This window comes from Staurois parvus, unplaced genomic scaffold (genome assembly GCF_062004578.1).
Source record: "Staurois parvus isolate SC_StPar_1 unplaced genomic scaffold, SC_StPar_1.0 ptg001627l, whole genome shotgun sequence".
Lineage (NCBI taxonomy): Eukaryota > Metazoa > Chordata > Amphibia > Anura > Ranidae > Staurois > Staurois parvus.
This window is the reverse complement of record NW_028319423.1, coordinates 505020-530452: the sequence shown is the minus strand read 5'-3', so window position 1 is coordinate 530452 and position 25433 is coordinate 505020. Positions and strand designations below refer to the sequence as shown.

General features: G+C 46.9%; 1 protein-coding gene across 2 annotated transcripts in view; it reads left to right on the top strand.

Annotated features, from left to right (window-relative positions):
• Positions 1 to 25433, top strand: part of PTPN21 (protein tyrosine phosphatase non-receptor type 21) — a 109780-nt gene that overhangs the window by 24842 nt on the left and 59505 nt on the right. For both annotated transcript variants that reach the window (XM_089663113.1, XM_089663112.1), the window contains exons 2-3: positions 6563 to 6839; positions 21823 to 21992. In XM_089663113.1, the coding sequence (XP_089519239.1) occupies positions 6660 to 6839; positions 21823 to 21992 (350 nt within the window). In that variant the 5' untranslated portion in view covers positions 6563 to 6659. The remainder of the gene's footprint in view (positions 1 to 6562; positions 6840 to 21822; positions 21993 to 25433) is intronic.

Sequence of the window (25433 nt, the reverse complement as noted above, 5' to 3'; positions counted from 1 at the left end):
GCAGGTCACATAGAGCTCTGCCTCATTTCCTCATTTCCTAGCTGGACGTTCACCATCATCTAGAGCAGAGGTCTGCAACCTTTAAGACATAAAGAGCCACTTGGACCCGTTTCTGAGAGGGAAAAAAAGACTGGGAGCCGCAAAACCATTGCAACATTTAAAACAAATCTGACACTGCATATATTGCAAAAAGCGCTCTGGTCATGAAGGGGGTTTAAGGGCCCAGTAAGCAAAGGGTTAATCAGGGCCACAGTGTATCGTCATAATCACAATCATAGCCTTAAGTCAGTGGTGGGCAACCTTTTTTTTCAACTGAGCCAAATCTCGCCAAAACCACGATTGAAATTTATTTTGGGAGCCACATTTTTAAAACTGAAAATACATCCCCCATATAGTAATTCATCCCCCATATAGTAATTCATCCCCCATAGTAATTCATCCCCCATATAGTAATTCATCCCCCATATAGTAATTCATCCCCCATAGTAATTCATCCCCCATAGTAATTCATCCCCCATATAGTAATTCATCCCCCATATAGTAATTCATCCCCCATATAGTAATTCATCCCCCCATAGTAATTCATCCCCATATAGTAATTCATCCCCCATATAGTAATTCATCCCCCATAGTAATTCATCCCCCCTATAGTAATTCATTCCCCATATTGTGTCAATTCACTTACCTTTGCTCCGCGCGTTCCTCTCGCCGTGTTCCCGCGCCGTTCCGGTCTTCAGGGCGGACTGTGAGAGGAGAGGAGTTTGTCACGCTGCCCCGCCTACATCCTGACAGCCAATGTTTGCCACGCTTCGCGGGCCGGATTAAAAGGTCCGCCGGGCCGTAGTTTGCCCATTGCTGGGCTAGCTGCAGAGTCCTGACTTTTGGGGCGGCCGCCCGAGAGGAGGGAGGGGAGCGGGCGCCCGGCACACAGAAGACCCTATTGCCTGTCACCTGGTGGGCAGTGTGCTCCGGAGCCGCAGCCAAGGTGAAAAAGAGCCGCATGCGGCTCTGGAGCCGCGGGTTGCCGACACCCGATCTAGACCATTCCTCCCCAGTCTGACTGTCCTTGGCCCACCCCTTTCATTTATTGGATTTATAGTGGAAGTTTCGCCTTCTGCTTGCCTAGGTAAAAAAAGTAAAATGAAGAAAACAAAGCAATATTTCACAAAAAACACTAAAATATGCTAAACTAGCCTAAACGGACATCTCAAAAAAAACCACACCCACTTAAAAAAAACAAAACAAAACTCCACAACACACACACTCACCTCCTTATTAGGTACACCTGTTCAATGGCTTGATGACACAAATTGCTAATGTGATTGGCTGAATAGCAATCTGTGTTTACCAAGCAATTGCACAGGTGCACCTAATAAAGAGGCTGGTGAGTGTATATTAGGGAAAATTTTATTCCATACTTACCGTCATTTTCCTTTCCTGGATCCTCCCCATGTCAGCCTACCAGGGGTCAGCTCCACACTCTCTGACCCCTCCAGGACAACCTCTTTCCTAGCCCATAAGAGCGGCTGTCTCCCTCCTCACTCCGCGTTCAACAAATCACGCCTCGCGACAGAGACTGGGTGGGCATCCCGGCTGACGTGGGGAGGATTAAGGAAAGGAAAATTACGGTAAGTATGGAATACAATTTTCCCTATTCCTTGACCTCCCCATGTCAGCCTACCACGGGATGTACCAAGCAATGCTAAAAGGAACAAAGGAAGGGGAAAAAATAAGCTGAATGCTGCATATAAACTTCTATTACTGACAGCCGCTGCAATAACTGCAGATCCAAAAAAGACTGCACCGATGGAAAAGCCATACTCATTCTGTAGTGACAAATAAATGCATTTGCCATGCTCCAGCTTGCTGCCCTGCAAACCACCTTTGCTGACACTTTAGCGTATGCTGCCCATAAGATTGAGATGCTTCTCGTTGAATTGGCTCTCCCTTCCAAAGGTGGCGGCAAGCCTAGGACTTTGTAGACCATCTGAATGGTCTTGACAGTTCACAAAGCCATGACCTTGGGTAGTGCCGTGAAGTCCTTCCTTGGACCTTGATGGAAGGTATAGAGAGTATCTCATTCACAAATGTCCGTGCATTTCAGATATACTGAAAATGAATGAACCGGATCTAACTTCTTCCACTTATCCTCTGACCATCCATTTTCCAAACAAGATAAAAGTACGGACTCCCAACTTATATGGATTGAAGTTGAAATTTCTGAAAGAAATTTGTGACCTGTCTCAGAATGACCCTATCTTGGAGGGTCCAGCAGTATGGCTCTCTAGCTAAAAAGGCATACACTGTCCTTGTGGTAGCAATTGCCATCAAGAAATATGTCCTCAGAGCCACATGGAATAAGGAACACAAAGTTATTGGGTAAAATGGTGGTGCCAGCAAGGCATTCAAGCCAAGTTACAAATTCCCACTAGTGATCTAATCTTCACTTTTGCCTTCAGAAAATGAATAACCTAAGATAGAATGTGCACACCAATTTGCCTGGCAATGCCCCAACAAGCCAACACTTCAGGGTGGGTTAGAGAAAAGGCTCTGGAAGGGATGGAAGACCTTTTTCCTGTGCTGGCCAGAGGATTTACTCTTCTTGGAAGCGTTTTGGTGATGTGATTTTTTTTTTCCTCGCCCCATTTCCATACAACTGCAATGGGCCACTGGCGATTGCATGCTAGAACGACCACTTGGTGGATATTTAATTCACCCTGGACTGTTCTGGTGAAGCTTCTTGTCCTGGACGACAGGAGACCTTTGGACCGAGCTCTTGGCGGACACTTTATTCTGCACTGGAGTCTTCTTATTGCCAAAAAGGTACACAGATAGCACTCTTAAAGTAGCAAAAGAAAAAAAAAATTACAGAAAGAGAAGAAAAATAGATGAATAAAAAAGGAAAAAAAATACCTCTCCATTAGTTCTTCAGTGCCTGAAGCTGCAGCTTTTAGCAAGAGCGTAAGGGGGGATATAACCTATCCCACATCTCAGTCAAAATTCATGTGCATGCATCCAAGGTAAACCAGCAAACCACTGAGGCGACCTACAGGGAGCAGAGCAGATGAAGGACCCAGGTTGGAGCAGCAGAGTGATAAGGTAAACAGTTGGAGCTCATAGAGACACAGCAGCCTCTGCAGTAGCCACAGAGCTGCAACATGAGAGGGCCAGCCTCTAGATAACGCAGTAATTTCCTGTGTCACAGAGCATCCCGGCAGATCTATGGCAACCCGGGAAGTTCAGCGTCCACCGTCTTTGCACAGGTACCACCTAGCCTGCTCTGTAGCAGGAACAAACGCAGCCGCCATGAATGTGGGGATTACCAGCCCCAGATGCCAGTCCACAGACCTGCTGAGATATGGACTACAAGTGTCAGCCAGTCCACAGACCTGCTGAGATATGGACTACAAGCGTCAGCCAGCCCACAGACCTGCTGAGATATGGACTACAAGCGTCAGCCAGCCCACAGACCTGCTGAGATATGGACTACAAGTGTCAGCCAGCCCACAGACCTGCTGAGATATGGACTACAAGTGTCAGCCAGCCCACAGACCTGCTGAGATATGGACTACAAGTGTCAGCCAGCCCACAGACCTGCTGAGATATGGACTACAAGTGTCAGCCAGCCCACAGACCTGCTGAGATATGGACTACAAGTGTCAGCCAGCCCACAGACCTGCTGAGATATGGACTACAAGTGTTCGCCAGCCCACAGACCTGCTGAGATATGGACTACAAGTGTCAGCCAGCCCACAGACCTGCTGAGATATGGACTACAAGTGTCAGCCAGCCCACAGACCTGCTGAGATATGGACTACAAGTGTCAGCCAGCCCACAGACCTGCTGAGATATGGACTACAAGTGTCAGCCAGCCCACAGACCTGCTGAGATATGGACTACAAGTGTCCGCCAGCCCACAGACCTGCTGAGATATGGACTACAAGTGTCCGCCGGCCCACAGACATGCAAAAACATAAAATTGTGTAAATCGAAAACTACACTAAAAAAAGAAAAAAACTCTGTGTAGAACGTCACTGTATGCAAATACTTTACAGAGCAGAACGCTGGATTACCAGCCCCAGATGCCAGTCCACAGACCTGTTGAAATATGGACTACAAGTGTCCGCTAACCCACAGACCTGCTGAGATATGGACTACAAGTGTCCGCTAACCCACAGACCTGCTGCGATTTGGACTACAAGTGTCCGCCAGCCCACACACATGCAAAAACATAAAATTGTGTAAATCGAAAACTACACTAAAAAAGAAAAAAACTCTTTTGTGTAGAACGTCATAAACTGTATGCAAATACTTTACAGAGCAGAATGCTGTGTGTGGCTTCAGGCTTATGTAATAAATGAAGGAGCCGTGTGTTACCAGTTCTACAAGGTGCTGCATTATCATGGCTGGTGTTGATGAAGCATTGTGACATGAAACTTTTCACTGGGGGTTGTCACACTCCAGGGACGATAGCTGACCTGTACATGCATGTTAGACCTGTGCTGACTATTTCATACACAGACCGTGATACTGCAGGGTGTATGTGTATATATGTGTGTATGTATGTATGTATATATACCAGTAGATTACATAAACTATAGGAAATAAAACAAATACATTTTGCAAAATCTATAATTGAATTTTAATATGAAAAAAAAAATCACTTTTTTTTAACAGAAAATTGTTTAAATTGAAATCTCCACTGAAAAGCAAAAAAAATAAATAAAAGAGCTCTTTTGTGTAGAACATTATACAGTATTCAAATCGTTTACATAATAGAACGTCGTGTGCGGCCTCAGGCTTATGTAATAAACTGTTACCAGTTCTACAGGGTCGTTGTGCTACAGAGACAATAGCTGACTTGCACACGCATGTTAAACCTGTGCTGCCTATTATAAACAGACTGTGGTATTGCCGGGTGGCAGTGTGCGTGTGTATGTGTATATAGCTCAGTAACAGGATCATCCGTAATCTATATGAAATTAAACAATTGAGTAATTTAAAAAATGCTTTTTTTACATATATTAAAAAAAAAATCACTTTGAAAAAAAATTGTAAATCAAAGCTTACACTGAAGAGTAAAAAAAAAATCCTTTAAAGGAAAAAAGAAAAGTTGGAAGTAGTCCATTCAATGCCAGTTTGCGACAACTATAAGAACTGCAGTCCCATTATTCATAGTTTTAAAGTGTCACTAAACCTACACCATATAAAACTATGACTAAATGGTGTATTACATGCTGTTCATACTCGGTAACTATTTCATTTTCTGTATTCGCCAACAAAAAGAACTGGTTGATCCTGCTGTTCTGTCTCTCCCTTTATGTCCATGCCCCCAGTGCAGTTGGGGATTTTGCAGACTAGTGTTGGCAGCTTCTGCACATGCTCAGTTTTCAATAAGTTTCCATGCTGAGCATGTCCTCCCTATCACATCTGAGCAGCCCATGTTACTTTAGAGTCACACCTGTGGGCGGGGCATATACACAGTGGTAAATGACAGCCCACTCTCTTCTTCCTTCTTCATGCCCGCTAACCAGTTAAACACAATAGGGGTGGGATATTACATCTTGATTGATGGAGGCTACACCTCCTCCTTATTCTAAGACATAGTCTGGAGGGGCGTGATTGGCAGAAATCTGCCCCCATCATGTTATTGCCAAAAAATAACAAAGATTTGATTTCAAATATATTTCTTTATGACGATTTTAACATATTTTTATTGATATTAATTATTTTTACTATATCCCAAATGCTGTGGTGTTTTTTTTTTTGTAATTTAAAATTTTTTTTTTTTTGTTATTTTGAGCATGTGGCCAGCAGCAGAGAACTAGAAGCTCCTCTTCCTTATGTTTCCCTATAGACAGGCTGGGAAAGAACTGGGTCATGTGATAGCTGTATATCGATTAGGAAAAAGGTACTTTAGATTTTTTTTTTTTCTTTTTAATTAAAATCATTACAGAGCTTTCATCCACACACAGAAAGAGAAGGGGCAATGTAAATTAATCCGTGTGGGTTTGGTATCAATCTAAGCTGACACTTCTACAAGTCCTGTCCTTTAAAGCTGGCCATACTTGGAGCAAATTGGTTCCTCATGAACTGGTTGAAATTCGAGCCATGGTTGGCCCTGCTGGCACCCTCCTGACTGTCGTCCATTGATGGGAAAATTGAAGGAGCCAGGCGGAAAATTATCATTCCAATAGCTGCTGCATCCAATCGGATGAAGGCACTGTTCGGGTATTTTGACAGCTCCAGGTACTGGAATACAATAGCTGGTTGTGGGAGTTTCTTCCCTCTGTGAGGTTTTAGATTTTTTTCGTTCTCTTTTAGAGCAATCGACTATATAGTGGGAACAGCCGGCCTGGTTGGGTACAGATAGATCAGACATTTTAGGTAGATATTCATATTGTATAGTTTTGGTTAAATCCAAAGTTGATTGTTCAATGATTGCATGCGTGTCTGGTGGGCTTCATATTGATTAGATCCCCATGACTTGGCATGCAACCGTTCTGTATTTACACCCATTTAGAAACTTTTTTTGTTGATGGCTTTGTGTCTCCTTTTTTAGGCTCCTGAATGTTCTCCACGTGCGGCTTCTTCTCCCTTTATTTAATGGCCGCTGGATGACCTCGTAAGACCCGCAGCTGATCTGCTCTTTCGGGAAAATGCCGCTTCCTTTTGGGCTGAAGTTGAAGCGGACGCGGAGGTACACGGTGTCCAGTAAAAGTTGCCTGGTGGCACGGATCCAGCTGCTTAATAATGAGTTTGTGGAGTTTACCCTGTCGGTGGAGAGCTCGGGGCAGGAGTGCCTGGAGGCGGTGGCGCAGAGGCTGGAGCTTCGAGAGGTGAGTGCGCTGATGATGTCACAGCATGATGCAATGAACAATTGCTTTATATAGATCTCTGAGACCATATAACAATATAGGTCAGTCATTCTCAACCAGGGTTCCTTCAAAGGTTGAATGGGGTTCCTTGACCTATAGCTGATCGACTTCCCGTCTGGTGGAGCCTGCATAGTTCTGGATCTAACGCCATTTGGCAGAGCCAACAGAAAGATGCCAATTATAGCTGTCTTGAAGGGTGTAACTCTGATCACCATGTTAAGGGGGGCACAATCTTCCCACTGACCAGCAATGTGAGGGGCATTTTTCCTCAGTTTCCAACAATGAACCGTTTTTGGAGGGTTCCCCAAGATCTGAAAATCACTGCAAGGTTCCTCTGGAGTAAAACGGTTGAGAGAGGCTGATTATAGAAAGGAATGAGTTGAAGGAATCAAAGGCCATCCAACCACATTCATGCATAGCTCAGTACATCCTTCTTAGAACAGAAGATATTCTCATGTCTCATTTCATTACATATCCCAAAAATATTCCCCATTTCAGGGCAGTGGGCAGAGTCAATCAAATCATTCCTCTATGTACATTGGCCAGATGCACACACAGAACAGCTGGTGCAGATATAGCCCAATATTCTAATAATTCTAAATATTCAAAATCATTATTACTTCAAACTACACACAGTGGTTTCAGGCTTTTTGGCCCCATCAGTGTAGGGCAGTGGTCTCCAAACTGTGGTCCATGGGCTGAATGCGGCCCTTTGCTTGCCTCTATCTGACCCTCAGAGAATGATTGATTCCTCCCACTGTTACCAACAAGCAGGCACCATTTCTTTCACTGGCACAAACTATGGGGTATTTTTCCTTCTACTGACACCAATAATGGGGCACAATTCCTCCCTCTAATATAAACAATTAGGTACTATTCCTCCAACTAATACCAAGGATGGGGCACTATTCCTTCTTCTGATACCAATGATAGGGCACTCTTCATCCCACTGACACCAATGACGGGGCACTATTCCTCCCCCTGACACCAGTAATGGGGCACTGTTCCTCCCCCTGACACCAGTAATGGGGCACTGTTCCTCCCCCTGACACCAGTAATGGGGCACTGTTCCTCCCCCTGACACCAGTGATGGGGCACTGTTCCTCCCCCTGACACCAGTGATGGGGCACTGTTCCTCCCCCTGACACCAGTGATGGGGCAATATTCCTCCCACTAGTACCAATGACGGGGCACTGTTCCTCCTTCCATTGACTACAAATAGTATGTCATTTTTTTTTTTTTTTACTCCTACTTACGCTGGGATATTTTCTGCTCCCACTGGCCACTCTGTCCCTCCTAAAGTCTGAGACAGTAAACCGGCCCTTTTGTTTAGAAAGTTTGGAGACCCCTGGTGTAGGATATGGAAACCATGGCTTCTATGGACCCAACTGGACAGTTTAACTATACAGGCTTTGGCCACTGTCCTTTAAAAGAGAAATAGTCCTCTTAGTTTGGAATTTGTACTTTAGATATCTCTATAATATAACGGGTGTTCTGGGGAGAAAGCTGTTTGTCTGATGTCCTGCTATACTCTGCCCGAGGACCTCATGTGTCTAGGCATCTGAAAAATGTCCCATGCTGTCCATACACGTAAAATAATTGATCAACTCAAGATTCCATCATTTCAAAGCATATTTTTTGTAGTTTTTTAGAAGGAGAGGTCAGAGGTGGTGGGTTTAATGTAGCAGGTTTACTTCAAACGCCACATCTGAGGACAGGAGGTACTGCTAAGTGTGGAAGGGTACGTACCTTCTCAGGTTTATGTGCTGCCTGTGTCCCCCACTGGGTAGATTTCCCATCACTTCTGTTTCGTGTCTCAGATGAAATGGAAAGTGAGTGAAAATCTCTCTGTAGACAGAAATAAAACCTAATAACCCTTCTCTATACTGTTTAATTAGTTGGGCTTTAAAGAGGAACTCCAGAATTTATCCACTGCTGACTGAAATGACTCCAGGGGTGAATTGAATTGAACCTGATGGATCTGAAATAGTTCTGGTGCTGCTGTGCCTCTCCACAGAAAGACCTGATTAGGAGAGGCACTGGTGGGCGGTGTGTGGGAGGATTACCATTCTTCATCTGCAGATGGCGCTTGCTCCTGTCCACCACTGACACCAATGCTTTGGAATGGCCATTCTCCCCTGGGGCCCACTATTTCACTGATACCAGGGATTTGAGGGGCTAATTTCCCGTGGTGGCCACTACCCCACTGACATCAATGGTTGGAAGGACTATGTTTCCTGGCAATCTCTATCCCGCCGACACCCATGATTTAAAAGGGTTTTCTCCCTTTGTGGGTCAAAAATCCTACTACCAATGATTTGGTCCCCTAGGAGCCACTATCCCACTGATACCATGATTTGAGTGGCTATTCTTTCTTGGGGACCACAGTGCTACTAACACCAGTTATTTGGGGGTTGTTCTACCACAGGTGGTAACAATCCCACTGACCACAAAGATTTAGTGAGCTACTTTCTTAGTAAAGCCAGCTATCCTATTGACACTAATAGCTTTGGGAGTTTTTCTTCCCTGGTGGTCACAGTTCAAATGACACCAGTTATATGGGGAAGCTAGTCTACCACTGGTGGTCACAATCCCACTGACACCAATGATTTGGGGAGGCTAGTCTACCACTGGTGGTCACAGTCCCACTGACACCTATGATTTAGGGAGGCTAGTCTACCACTGGTGATCGCAATCCCACTGACACCAATGATTTGGGGAGGCTAGTCTACCACTGGTGGTCACAGTCCCACTGACACCAATGATTTGGGGAGGCTAGTCTACCATTGGTCACAGTCCCACTGACACCAATGATTTGGAGAGGCTAGTCTACCACTGGTGGTCAGTCCCACTGACACCAATGATTTGGGGAGGCTAGGCTACCACTGGGGGACACTATCCCACTGACACCAATGATTTAAAGGACTATATTTTCTTTGGTGACACAAATTACTTAGGAAACTATTCACTCCTGGGGGCCACAATTCCACTGACACCAATAAAATTGAGAGCTATTTTTTCCTGGTGGCTACTATCCCAGTGACACTAATTGTTTTGGCAGCTATTCTCCCCTAGTAGCTACGATTCCAGGGACACCAACGATTTGGGGGGTGTTCTCCTACTGGTGGCCATTATCCCACTGACACCAATTATTTGAAGGGTTATATTTGCTTGGGGTTCATGATCCCACTGGCCTCAATGATTTAGGGAGCTATTCTCCCCTGGGGGCCACTATCGCACTTATACCAATGATTTTAGGAGCTATTATTTCCTGGTGGCTACTCTCCCATGAACACTAATGGTTTAGGGCCTATTCTTCCCTGGTAGCCTCGATTCAAGTGATACCAAGCATTTGGAGTTTTTTTCTCTTACTGGTGGCCAGTATCCAACTGACACCAATGATCTGAAGGGTTATATTTTTCTGGGGTTCATGATCCCTTTGCCACCAATGATTTTGAGAACTTTTTTCCCCTGGTGGCTACTGACACTACTGTTTTGGGGGCGCTATTCTCCCCTGGAGGCCACAATCCCAGTGACAGCAACAATTTGGTGCTATTCTTCCACTGACACCGAAACATTTGGGAGCTGTTCTTCCCTGGTGACTACTATCCCACTGACACCAATGATTTGAAGTACTATTTTTCCTGCGGATCACCGTCCCACTGACACCTACGATTTGGGCATTTTTCTCCTACTGGTGACCTGTATCACAATGACATGGTCAGAAGGATTATATTTTCTTGGGGTTCATACTGACACAAATGATTTAGGGAGCTTCTTCTCCCATGGGAGCCACTGTCCCACGTATACCAATGATTTGGGAGCTATGCTTCTCTGGTGGTTATGATCCCACTGACACTAATGATTAGGGAGGCTATTATCCTCTGGTAGCCATGATCCCAGTGACATTTGGGCACTGTCCTTCAATACACCAATGACCTGGGAGGGGGGGGGGGTTCTCCCACTAGGGCCACATAAGTAATTTGTGTCATTGTGTCTATTTAAATCCCAGTGACTCATATTTTTACCTGATTAATCTCTTTTTAATACATTTATGGTATATTTTACCACTAGCTGTTGGGGGGAGGGGGGTCAGTAACACCCCACATTTGAGCCACAGTATCATAGCCCCTCAAGCACTTAGAGGAAGCAGCTGGGCAGGAATTATGCCCCCTGTTGCTTTCGTTGGGCATTACCACTTGCCAGGATTTTTTTTTTCAGAGAATAGGTGCAAGAACTCTCCCTTTCCAAGTCACACATTGTCTCCATTCCATACCCACCTCTGAGCAACATTCCTTGGTTCCACCCCCCTACCCACCTCTGAGCAACATTCCTTGGTTCCACCCCCTACCCACCTCTGAGCAACATTCCTTGTTTACACCCCCTTCCCACCTCTGAGCAACATTAATTGGTTCCACCCCCTACCCACCTCCTGAGCAACATTCCTTGGTTCCACCCCCTACCCACCTCCTGAGCAACATTCCTTGATTCCACCCCCTACCCACCTCCTGAGCAACATTCCTTGGTTCCACCCCCTACCCACCTCCTGAGCAACATTCCTTGGTTCCACCCCCTACCCACCTCCTGAGCAACATTCCTTGGTTCCACCCCCTACCCACCTCCTGAGCAACATTCCTTGGTTCCACCCCCTACCCACCTCCTGAGCAACATTCCTTGGTTCCACCCCCTACCCACCTCCTGAGCAACATTCCTTGGTTCCACCCCCTACCCACCTCCCAGCACCGCCCCTTTTAGATGATCTAGAACCCAAATACTATTTTGTGGTGCTAAGTAGTTTGTATGGAATTTGTTAATGATAATAAGAAAAGCAGTAAAATAAATCCCCCTGCAGCTAGCAACAATAGACCCCCAACTCCCAGCAGCAATGGACCACCAGCAACAAAATACCCCCTCAGCAACAATAGACCTATGACAGCAACAACAGATTACCCTGCAGCCAGCATCACTAGACCCTCTACCGCAACAGTTGATCCCTTTCAGAAACAATAGACCCCCCAGCAACAACAGATCCCCCAGTAGCAACAATAGATCTCCCCAGTAGCAATAGGCCCCATCCCCACAAAAAATGGATCCCTCCAGTGACAATAGATCCCTCAGCAGCCAGCATCAATAGACTCTGCGGCACATACCAGCACCCCTTGGCATTACATACACCCAGTGCTGAAGGTGCCACGTTCCCACTGAAAAAAAGCCCTGCCACTTGCCGATCGCAAACAATTCAATGGAGCCGCTCTCCAACCGTGCGCAATGCATGCAATTGCAGCACACTAGCTTGGGGTTCAAGAAAATAAAGTAGATGGTGAGAAGATGATACAATGCCTTCTTACTGCCTGTCAAATACCTTTAAAAGCGATGCAGGCATGGACCGCTTTTCGGTGCAGCGGCAGTCCCTGCCACCAGGGCTGTGGATAAGGAGGTACTACCAGTCCTCTTGTAGGGGGCCCAGGCCAGCAGGGGGCCCCAGGCAGCTTGGTGAATAAGATGTAGGCAGGGAGTGTGATCGTAACAGAGGAGGGGTGATTACTGGAACCAATCCCCTGTATAGCTCTCTCTGCAACAGCTGAAAGTTTACTTCTTCTCCTCTCCCTCCCGTCAGCTTTCAGCTGCTGCATAGAGCGATACAGGGGACCGGTTCCAGTAATTGCCCCACATCACCCTCCTTGTGCACCATATGTTTACCCCGGCTGTCTTGACCTCCCCCCACCCCCCGTGTGTCCCCACCCCCACAGTGCTGCAGCTACCTTTCCACCCTTTCACTGGCAACTGCAGGCAATAGGACAATTGGATCCTTCAGGATGCAGAGTGGGGGAAGGATCCAGTAAATATGTCACATTTACCAGTCCCTTCCTTTCCTGAATGAACACAATGAGCAATCAGTACCCATCACTAACTGTGTTCATTCACAACTGAAGTACAGTAAACTGGGTTTTTTGTTTTTTGGGGGGGGGCTGTTAGGTTGGCTGTAATGGGTCCTGTGGTTTCTAACATCATCCCTGCCTGCCACACGTGTGAATGAGCCCTTAAATGCAAGTGTTTTCCATTCCTATGCTTTTTTTTTTTTTTTTTAAATGAATGAGTATTTTTATTTTTTAACTGTTTGGGTGTGGAAAGTTGTGGGAGAATTTTCTGGGCCCTGGCCTCACTTTGGGCTCATGTACACTGCAGCTGATAGACTCACGTTTAGGGGCTGTTCAGCGGTTTTTTCAGCAGCCCCTGAACTCCCACTAATGTATTCCTATGTGTCCGTGTACACATCTTCATTTACAGTCGTTTACAGGCATTTGAGTTTACAGTCGTTTTTTTGAACGCAACAAACTTGTGTTCAGCAGTTGATTCCATCAGCGTTTCAAACGCAAAACGCTTGTAAACGCAGCAAATCGTGTTTATAAGCGTTGGCGTCCGAAATTTTTTTTTTTAACTCTTTCAGTTCCCGATGCTGTCCAGAGCCTTTTTTCATCATGAAAAATGCATGCAAAACATTTTCAAGGTACTCAGATGGACAAAACACTGAACACAGGATGTTCCTACCAAGCTTGTCACACCTTGTAATGACCAATTCACACCTCAGACCTCTCCCACCCTTGGAAACAAAAGATATACTAATGACCATTCACACCTCAGACCTCTCCCACCCTTGGAAACAAAAGATATGTTAATGACCATTCACACCTCAGACCTCTCCCACCCTTGGAAACAAAAGATATGTTAATGACCATTCACACCTCAAATTCCTCATGAAGACCCCCTGCCAGGTGGCCTTACTGACTCCCTCCACCAGACACCTTTCCCACCCTTGGAAACAAAAGAAATGTTAATGAGCAACTCACACCTAACTAATCTCAACACATACTGCTGTCTCTGCTTCTACTCTCTGTATTTCTCTGAAACAGTCTGAAATAGTTAATAATTGACCACTTTTCAGTGCATTCTGGGCATTTGGGAGGTTCTCCTGTGCTTATCTTTAAAAAACGCTTCTAAACGCAAACACGCATAAACGTGGTATGCAAATGCAGCTAAACAGAAGTTTTTTAACCTACGTTTTCCAGCAGTCAGTTTCCATAGTTCAGAAATGTCCCGTGTACATGGGGCCTAAGGTTGGGGATCTCTGCTCTATAGAAGTGTTGAGTATCTTCATTTGTAGAAACCTCATACTATTTGCAGAGATGATTCATTGGTTTCACTGAAACTATTCAGATAACAGCAAAGTCTGGAATCCAGAGAACGTCTCAGGAATTCACCCACAAAAGGTCTGGCTGCCAACACCTGAGTATCTGAGCACCTGACACCATAGGCCATCGTGTTTGACGGCCGCGCCGTGCGCAACCCAAGGGCTCCGCCGCTTTGTTTTCCCAGAAGCAGCCGCCGCCACAGCTGACAAACAAACAGACCTGGGCCACCTACTCAGCAAGTTGCAGGAACAAAAAAATGACTGGTATGCAGAGAGCTTTGTTGTGCAACGCATTCCTGGGCAGTGAGCGAGCTGGGCGCCCTGGACTGCGGCCAACTGGAAAGCTGTGTAGTCCTAAGCAAATTCTTTGCCGTAGTATTGTGATGGCTTTTCTCGTTGTGACGTCACAATGGGCTCATTGTCCTCCACCGAAGAGAGGGGCAGGCGGTCGATGGGGTGCTGCTATTCTTGGGTCTGCTGCTTTATACTGGGCCAATGTGGGTTCATGTGATTCACGGCCCCGGTGGTTAATGACTAATGTAGCTGGCCAGCGGATTGGCATGCCGGTCTTAGTGCAAGAATGGCTAAATGTGTCTTCACATCATTCCTGCATGCTTGTGTCATCGAGGAGCGTATGCCGGGGTACGCCTGAGCAGTGTGTAGGCGGCTGCAGGAAAAGAACAGCCCGGCTATTAAAATTAAGGTGGTGAAGCCCTCGTATGGCGCGCAATTCCCTGAGCGTAGAATAATAGCGCCAAGTGGCGTGCTGATCTGTTAGAAAAGAAACTTCACTCCGCCCCCCCTCTTGTCGTGTTTGTTGGGTTGTCTTTAAAGGTAATGTACACTTTCAAATCTTTTTAGTTAACTAGGTAATGTATATTTTCTGCGTCGTTTGTTTGCCTTGCTTTGTAATGATGGACTCACATGCTGTAGTTCTGGTTTGTAGTGTCATGGCCAATCGATTCCCCTATGTCCATGTATTGCTTCAACTAGCTGGTCCCTAGGCGCCAGGAGGACAGGACAACTTCCTGTTCCGGGTCACACATTGCATGCCTTGCCATCCCTCTTGTGTTGCATCACAAATGTGGGAGAGCTGTGCTGTGTGTCTATTAATTGCTCTGCCTGCTTGTTCCTGTGTCAGATCTAATTACTATGTAGCACTCAACCTGCGCCAGCCTTACACTGAGAGACCCAGGGATTGTGGGATATGTAGTTTCTTCATAGGAAGTGTCAGGTCTCACACTACAGGCAGAGGTCATGCTTTAACCTGTGCAGTGTCATGGTGCATGCCTCATGCCAAAACATCTGACACCGGGATGTGTATCGTGTGCAAACAGGGCATCTAATGACACCATGAAACTACATGATCAACACACATCCTATGCAGGTGAAAAGCACAAGGTGCATGTAGGAATGTCTCCCATGCATTTATAAAAACATACCCACACCCAGAGAATTCAGAGTTGTCTGGTGTAATCCGGGGCCCGCCTCTGAGTCCGGCATTGCAATCCTTTTCTTTTCCGACATCATTAAAGGGCTGGCTGGCTCTTCTTGGTTCTTGCAGACCGTCCCCTTATGATATCCTGGATCGTATGTGCAGCGTGAGCACATCCTTGTGTAGCGCTACCCCCTTAGCAGTTGCTGAAGTTTTGGGTCCCCCCTATAGTCCCACACAGCCAGGCAACACACATTTTTTTCACAGTTTTGCATCCTGAGACCGTAAACAGTCCTTTAGCTTGTTTTTTAGGGGTATTGAACTTGGATGGGGTAAGGGGTGTATGGGATGCCCAGGGAACAGCAAACTGAGGACACCTTCCTGGAAACTATGTAGAAGTCCAAGATAAGACATTATATTCTAGGAGAGCTCTCCAGCCTCTCTTGGTGAACCACCCCAGATAAATCCGCTTCTTTACCCATTTGTCTGGAGGAATCCTTGGGTAAGGGGATCTAAAGCTGCCACTTTAAATGTAACAGTTCCACGTGTAGAGCTAGTCCGGTTTCCCACCAGAATGCCCCCTCCCCTCGTTTGGCCTATGGGGTGTAGGATTACTCACTCAGTCCTTGCCTGTGAGCTGGTTGGGTTGGTGGTTGCCTTTTAGGCCTTCTTCTGGGCTGGCTCCTTTCCTGGCTGCACAGGTGGTCCTCCCCCAGCCTATAGGTAGGCGCCTTCCCATTGGGCCCCCTATCAGGCTCTTGCATCTCAGCCTTCCTCACATCTTCCACCCAAACTCTCCTGCTGCTGAGCAGGCTCAGTCATACTTAAGGGGTGCCCTGACCCCATGCCAAGCCTCCTCCCTGGGGATTGGTGAGGATCCCTTAAGTATGCAGATCAGTCCCTCCTCATCCCTGCCCACTGCTTCTAGAATCCAAGCTTCTAGAGCAGGGGGAGGTATCAAGGAACTCCTCTGCGGAGCCTCTCAGCCCTGACCTACATTTAACCCTCTGACTCAGCCCAGGCTGCTACTCAGCCTTTCTATTAAAAAAAAAAATTGTAACTAGCTCAGCCTGGATATCTAGAGGGGCGCTACACTTGCAATCACCTTGATAGCTCAGGAAGTACTATGCCTCCCTTGCTGGTTTGCAATTTTTCTTAAGAATGACTGAACGTGCTGATACACTGGGCCTTGCCATGCTGGATTGTAGTCCTGGCAGGGGCATGCTTGCAAGAGTGACAGTGCTGCTCTTACATAGACCTAAGTAGAGCAGCGTTGTCACCCTAAAACAGGAAGTAGAAGTGGAAGAAGATCCACTTGCAGAATCACCAGAATCACAAATACAGAAAATTAAAGAAAAAAAAGTGCAGAAAGAAAGCAGTGGAGAAAACCGATGCAGTGGAGAAAACCACTGCATCGGTTTTAGTAAGCTAGTTTGTAGTCAGGTTTGTAAGCAGGAAAAGCAGCTGCAAAGGCATACAGCAAATATTCCAGTGTTCTTGTTCTTGTTTTGCAAGTAGCTGATCTTACTCCTAGACATGCCTGAGACTGTAGGTTCCCCATTACAATGGTAATGAGGGACTGCAGTATGTCATGAGCAATTTTGGCCAAGGACGGTGGAATAGAAGGAGGTGAACTCTTGGCAAGGAGACAGATGGATATTTGTTAAGATCTGAGACCCCAAAGCAGACAAGTCCCAACATGTTTAGCAGTAATACTCTGTATGGGATATAGGAGGGAGCATTCACTATATCCGCTCTCCTCGGACCCCGCATTCACTATATCTGCTGTCCCCGGACCCTGCATTCACTATATCTGCTGTCCCCGGACCCTGCATTCACTATATCTGCTCTCCCCGGACCCTGCATTCACTATATCCACTCTCCCTGGACCCCACATTCACTATATCCGCTCTCCCTGGACCCCGCATTCACTATAACCACTCTCCCCGGACCCTGCATTCATTATATCCGCTCTCCCAGGACCCCGCATTCACTAGATCTGGTCTCCCCGGACCCCGCATTCACTATATCCGGTCTCCCCGGACCCCGCATTCACTATATCCGGTCTCCCCGGACCCCGCATTCACTATATCCGGTCTCCCCGGACCCCGCATTCACTATATCCGGTCTCCCCGGACCCCGCATTCACTATATCCGGTCTCCCCGGACCCCGCATTCACTATATCCGCTCTCCCCGGACCCCGCATTCACTATATCCGCTCTCCCCGGACCCCGCATTCACTATATCCGCTCTCCCCGGACCCCGCACTCACTATATCCGCTCTCCCCGGACCCCGCATTCACTATATCCGCTCTCCCCGGACCCCGCATTCACTATATCCGCTCTCCCCGGACCCCGCATTCACTATATCCGCTCTCCCCGGACCCCACATTCACTATATCCGCTCTCCCCGGACCCCGCATTCACTATATCCGCTCTCCCCGGACCCCGCATTCACTATATCCGCTCTCCCCGGATCCCGCATTCACTATATCCGCTCTCCCCGGACCCCGCATTCACTATATCTGCTCTCCCCGGACCCCGCATTCACTATATCTGCTCTCCCCGGACCCCGCATTCACTATATCTGCTCTCCCCGGACCCCGCATTCACTATATCCGCTCTCCCCGGACCCCGCATTCACTATATCCGCTTTCCCTGGACCCCGCATTCACTATATCCGCTCTCCCACAGTACACAGAACATGGAAATGCAATTATTTAGTAAATATAAACTGCTAAATACCTTTTCTTATTAGCAGTATATAGCAGTCTTGTGACTTCTATGAGTGTCCAGCAGAGCACTTGCTAAAGCTTGTAGGAGGAGTTCTCACTCTCCCCTGATTGTCCTTTGAGGCTGCATAACCCCTGATCCTCTGTCTGGAGGGTGCTGATTGGCCCTGTGCTGATCACATGTACCCCCCCCCCCCAAAAAAAAAAAAAATTCTCTAGCAATACACCTCAAACTGGGGATTAGTAGGTCATCGCTAGGAGGTTAATTACACAAAAATGAACCTCGCCCAGTCCACCAACAACAGAACAGTATTAGCAGAAAACTTAACATGTTAATAAACCCAGGACCCTGCATTCACTACATTCCCTCTCCCTGGACCCTGCATTCACTACATTCCCTCTCCCTGGACCCCGCATTCACTATATCCGCTCTCCCCGGACCCTGCATTCACTATATCCGGTCTCCCCAGACCATGCATTCACTATATCCGCTCTCCCCAGACCCTGCATTCACCATATCCGGTCTCCCTGGACCCCGCATTCACTATATCCACTCTCCCCAGACCCCGCATTCACTATATCCGCTCTCCCCGGATCCTGCATTCACTATATCCGCTCTCCCCGGACCTTGCATTCACTATATCCGCTCTCCCCGGACCCTGCATTCACTATATCCGGTCTCCCCAGACCCTGCATTCACCATATCCGGTCTCCCTGGACCCTGCATTCACCATATCCGGTCTCCCTGGACCCCGCATTCACTCTATCCGCTCTCCCTGGACCCCGCATTCACTATATCCGGTCTCCCCGGACCCCGCATTCACTATATCCGCTCTCCCTGGACCCTGCATTCACTATATCCGGTCTCCCCGGACCCTGCATTCACTATATTGGCCCTGTGCTGATCACACGTACCCCCCCCCCCCCCCAGAAAAAACTCTCTAGCTATATACATCAAACTGAGCATGTGCAGAGTGACTCCTAGAATTCTGTACTATCAGCAGATGGATTGGGGACAGTAGAAGAAGGGGAGGATCAGAAAAGATAGGATGAAGCAGTCTTTTTACACAATGTAGACGATTAACCCCTTAGGTTCCACAGTGGGGTATAACAAGCATGCTTTACTGTATCTACAGACTGATTGGACTGTTGTGGGTTTAGTAACACTTTAATGATCCCTCCATGACATATAGCACTTTCCATACATTTTTTGATGGCGTCCTATAGAAGAAGCTTCGTCATTTTCAATCCAAGCCCCAATGAAGGAGGATCAGAAGTCCACAAAATGCATTGGATAATTTTACCTTCCTCTTTATAATAAACATGATGGTGTTATATATTTTTTTCTTTTTTTTAAGCCAGGTGGACATTCAGTTTTGAAGTTTTTACAGCCTTGATTTATGCATGACTCTGCAGCTTCCATTTTTTTTTTTGCACCCTTGTTTCAGCTTGGGTTGTGGCAGCACCCAAATACTGTAGAGTTCCCCTTAAGTTTTAACATTTCTAACAGCATCTGTTTGCAAAACAAGGTCATCAGCTCACTTCCCCCCCCTCCCTTATTTCCTGTGAAATGAGTTCCAGTCTGTAGCTGGCACCCTTATTTTCAACTGAAAATAATGTATGTAGCAAGGCCATATTCTGCACTGCTTAGTCTTTTAAATGTACAGAAAGTGAAAGAGGAAATATATGCATTGTGATGTAATTGCTGATATGTTTTGCCCTGTAAGATGTTTTTCAAGGCACTTAGCTTGCAGACACGAGTCCTTGCTAAGTCAACCAGTGCTGGTAAATAAAAAGTTTGTTTTCCTCAAGTTCGTGTCGGGAGTTTTACCTGGAATTCCCAAAGTTGCCAACTTCTAAACCGCCCTATGCAGTGTTGAAGCAATATGTAGAAGACTCTAATAAAGTAATGCCACATATAGTCTGGGGACTATGGTACATATTATTACAAACACCAAGCACAACAGAGGTCCACTGATCACATTTCAGTCCTTCCCCCTGCCCCAACACCGCAGGGCCCACCAATTACATAGTCCCCTCATTATATCAGAGCCTTCCTTTTGACTCCAGCAGCATGGCAGAGAGCTGGAGGTAGAGGAGGTCTGGAGGAGATGGACTTCTGTCTTCTGAATACTGCCTTCCTTGGAGCATCTGTTGCCATGGTGCGGGTGAGCTAGCCATCATCACGATAGCGCCAAGTGACACCTTCCCTGGAACAGAGTCCTCTGTTGCCATGGTGTGGGTGAGCTGGCCATCATCGCGATAGTGCCAAGTGACACCTTCCCTGGAACAGAGTCATCTGTTGCAATGGTGCAGGTGAGCTGGCCATCATCACGATATTGCCAAGTGACACCTTCCCTAGAACAGTCCTCTGTTGCCATGGTGTGGGTGAGCTGGCCATCATCACGATAGTGCCAAGTGACACCTTCCCTGCAACAGAGTCATCTGTTGCCATGGTGTGGGTGAGCTGGCCATCCATCACGATAGCACCAAGTGACACCTTCCCTGGAACGGAGTCATCTGTTGCCATGGTGCGGGTAAGCTGGCCATCATCACAATAGCACCAAGTGACATGCTCCCTGGAACAGAGTCATCTGTTGCCATGGTGCGGGTGAGCTGGACAACCATCACAATAGCACCAAGTGACACCTTCCCTGGAACAGAGTCATCTGTTGCCATGGTGCGGGTGAGCTGGCCATCATCACAATAGCGCCATTTGGCACCTTCCATGGAACAGAGTCATCTGTTGCTATGGTGCGGGTGAGCTGGACAAACATCACAATAGCACCAAGTGACACCTTCCCTAGAACAGAGTCATCTGTTGCCATGGTGCGGGTGAGATGGTCATCATCACGATAGCGCCAAGTGACACCTTCCCTAGAACAGAGTCATCTGTTGCCATGGTGCGGGTGAGCTGGACAAACATCACAATAGCACCAAGTGACACCTTCCCTAGAACAGAGTCATCTGTTGCCATGGTGCGGGTGAGATGGTCATCATCACAATAGCGCCATTTGGCACCTTCCATGGAACAGAGTCATCTGTTGCCATGGTGCGGGTGAGCTGGACAACCATCACGATAGGGCCAAGTGACACCTTTCCTGGAACAGAGTCATCTGTTGCCATGGTGCGGGTGAGCTGACCATCATGACGATAGCGCCAAGTGACACCATGTGTCCTGCCACTAGAGTGTCACTGGTTGTTATAGTGCCAGCGGCCAGCTGGCCCTGATCCATGGTAAACTGGGTCCCATTCCCACAGCACCATGGTTGAGAACCACTTCTATGTGGAGCTAAAGAACCTGTTGATATTAATGCTAGTGTAAGATAAAAGGTCAGCAGACCGGAAACTGATGAAAACGGGGCCAAAATCATGGCAATTGATTGATACACAGTGCAAGAACAAACAAGAAGGCATCTAGTTAGGGTTTACATCTACTTTAATTCCCTGGATCACCCTGTGAGGCAAAATTAGCATCGATTAACTTTCCATGCATAAGCGGTTGTAACAGAAGGACATTCATGTAGTTGTGCACACAGGAGGTGCGCTGTCAGGAGTGATGACATCTATTCGCTTCCTCTTCTCAGGTGACGTACTTCAGTCTCTGGTACTACAACAAACAGAACCAGCAGCGCTGGGTGGACCTGGAGAAACCTCTGAAGAAACAGCTGGATAAATATGCCTTGGAGCCGACCGTGTATTTCGGAGTGGTGTACTACGTGCCATCCGTTGCCCAACTGCAGCAGGAGATTACAAGGTGAGGGCAAGGCAACGTCTTTACGTTTTTTTTTAAACTATATAGTTTTTTTTGACGATGATACTATGTTCCATCCATTGGCAACCAACAGGTTCATTACAAACATGTACAAGGCTCTCTTGACTCTCTTATGTTAGGGTATGGTGGTCACCTAGCTGCCAGGAATCGGGCTTGTTGTGCGGCTGTTGGGACTCCTCCAGTTCAGTATTTGTATTCTGATCCTCCTCTGCAGTTTCAGAGGTGTCTGATACACCAAAACCAGTGCGTGTTGGATGTTTTTGAAACCTAAGCTTGAGGTTAAAGGTCAGGTAAATATTTTCGGTCAGGCTGGGTTCATATTTGCGCTTCAGTTTTTTTTTTTTGTTTTTTTTATGGGCAGTTTTTTTTATGGGCAGTTTTTTTATGCACCTTTTGAACACGTGTTTTCGGGCTTGACGTCTTGTTGTAACCAATGCAAAAGCTAGACAGTAGGGGAAGGAGATGCAAGAAATTGCATGAAAAACACATTACTCACATTTTCCCATTGAAGCCTATATGGTCCAAAAATACTCTGCCCTAAAAAAGTTCATGTACTTTTTCAAGTGTAATGAAATGTGTATGTGACAAGTCAGCACTAAAACTATTCTAGCGCTCACCCCCTGCTGAATTTGCTGGGTCCCCCTAAGCTCTGCATGGCCAGGCAACATGCATTTTTCACACAGTCCGCAAAACAGTCCTTCAGCTTGGTTTTGTTGCTTTTATTAGGGGTTAACAACTCTGATGGGGTCAAGGGGTATATTGGATGCCCAAGTAACTCCTAAATGTTTGAGGACCACTTCCCAGCAAGCACTGTACAAAAATGTAGAACAAAAAGTAGCAACTGTCTCTTTTAAGGAGCACTGATGTCTCCTTTGGTGTACCTCCTCAAACCCCAGATGAATCCTTCCTCCTTCACCGGGCTATCCTGAGGGTATCCCTGGGCAAGAGATTCCAAGATCTGCAATTAAGTAGTCCTGGATGAGAACTAGTTGGGTCTTGCACCTGACCTCCCTCTCCCGTCTCTGGCCCAGGGGGTGTAGAAGTACTCACACTGTCCTGTCCTGTTAGCTTGATGGGTTGCAGCTTCTCTCAGGCCTTATCCTGGGCTGGCACATTTCCTGCTGATGGGATGTCATTTCTAGGAGACTGTGGAGATCCTTCCATCCAGCACCAGCTTGTAGGTAGACCCCCCCCCCCCAGGCTCCACTCTCCAACACCTTCTCTTAGTCCATCTTCCACCCGAACACAACAACTCCCCTGCTGCACAGGCTCTGCCACATTTAAGAATTGCTCTTAGCCACCATGTCCGGCCTCCTGCCTGGGGATTGGCCAAGTTCCCCTAAACATGCAAATCCAGGCTTTCTTCCCTCCTCCACCCTTGTTCTAGAAAGTCCCCCCAGTTTCAAGAAGGGTGGGAGGGCTCCAAAAGCCTTGATCTGTAAGGCATTCCAGCCTGCACTGAGGTGACCTCTCTACCTCACTCCCAGAATAACTCATCCCACGCTTCTAACAAACCTCTGACTCACAAAAATCCTATCTAGCTAAACTGGAGGGTGCTACACAATATTTTGATTCTGTATTCAGAATATTCAATCACAGCATTACACTAGGGTCATCCAGCTACATCCACCTAAGGTGGATGCAGCTGCAATTCTACACCACTTAGGGGAGTTGGATCACCCATGACACCACTGTATGGAGAAAGGAGTGCTCACTTCATGGAGCCAAATACCAAAGGAGACGGATATAGTGTATAAGTTTAGTTAAAACAACTTCAGAAGTACAAAAATCCTTAAAAACAAACCCAGAGGGGACTAAATAAAAGAAAACCGCAGTGCACATAGATGGCCGCCAGATCTGAAGAGCAGAAATGGCGGTGTGATGTCGGAGAGTAGCTCCATCCCGACGTGTTTCGTGCAGCCACACATCTTCAAGGATGCTAGTGAGCTGATGTCAACAATAAGCCTTCTTAAACAGCCTGTGCATATATGTCCCAATCACTCTTACTAATAGAGTTTACAATCACTAGAGCCAAAATGAAAACATTTTGGGTGCACTTTTGTTGCAACCCTGTGGCTGCGGCCATCTTCCCAGAGTCCATTTGAATATTTCATTGGAGCCGAAAGATATAGGTGGAAAAAAGAGGAAATATTGGTACCCTTTTATTGGAGTCCCATGGTTATATATATATTTATTTTATTTATACTCAGTGGACTGGCCTATACATCTATTCACATTTTATGATTGTTTGATTTATGATTACTGTAACGGAACCGGACCCCGACTGCACTTGGGTATTTCCGTTAGACTCCCGCTTCCCCGTCCGAACACCGACCACAGACACCACAGCCGACCATACAAGACTAGACGCCACCAGTCTTGGAAGTAACCCAGGAATAAGACTACTTTATTTTAACACAGATACAAGATATATACATTCAAGGGAACAACCCCCCCTCCCTGCATAATGACACAGGGCGGGGCAATCTACACTTCGCAACAAGACACACCAGCAGACAGAAGACAGGGCGGCTGGAGACACCCCCCCCCCCCCCCCCCGCCACCACCAAGCCAATACACAAACAAATACATCCCATAATAGTTTGCTCCCAAGCAAGACACACAATAGAACAGTGGGATGCAACCACATGGCATTAAACAATCCACAACCCCCCACCCCAACATTCAACATTAGGACAAATCACCCTGTACCCCTAACAGGCACAGGGTGATTTGCACATAATAGGGATATGGGGAGCTGAGACAGGGGTCTCCCCACCTCTCCAAAGTGAGCTGGGTTCCTTGGGCCCTCCACCCAAAGTGACTACCGTCACAATTGTTTAAATATATTAAGGTGCTGCATTTTTGCTACATACTTTTTCAAGCGACAAGCTTCAAGCAAAGCGATGCTCATGTGTCAACAGGCGCCATAGGATACAATGAGAATCCCTCACGTCAAGCATTGTACAATACTGGTGGATGTACCCTCATATGTGCCACATCCCTTAAATATAACCCTATAAAAGTGCAAATCCCCAAATGGGACGATTGTCGGCACTAATGCCGATAATCATCCTATTTGGGGTTTTGCACTTTTATAGGGTCATGCCAAGCATTGAAAAGTGTTTTAAGATTTCTCAGGTTAAAAAGACTCTTGTTGTGTCCAGCCATACAGTAAAAATGCTATTCTTCTGGTTTGATGGTTATTAACCCCATGCCATGGCCTACTGCTAGGCTGCTGCCTCCCTCCTTCCAGGCCTCCAGCTAGCTGCAGATCCTTTCGCAGTGCCTCTCAGCTTCCATAGTGCCACCCAACCTCCTATAGTGGCACACAGTGCCGCTCAATCTCTTACATTGCCCTCCGGTCTTTTAAGCACCTGAAGTCTCCATAGTTCCTGCCAACCTCCCAAAGTGAATCCCAGC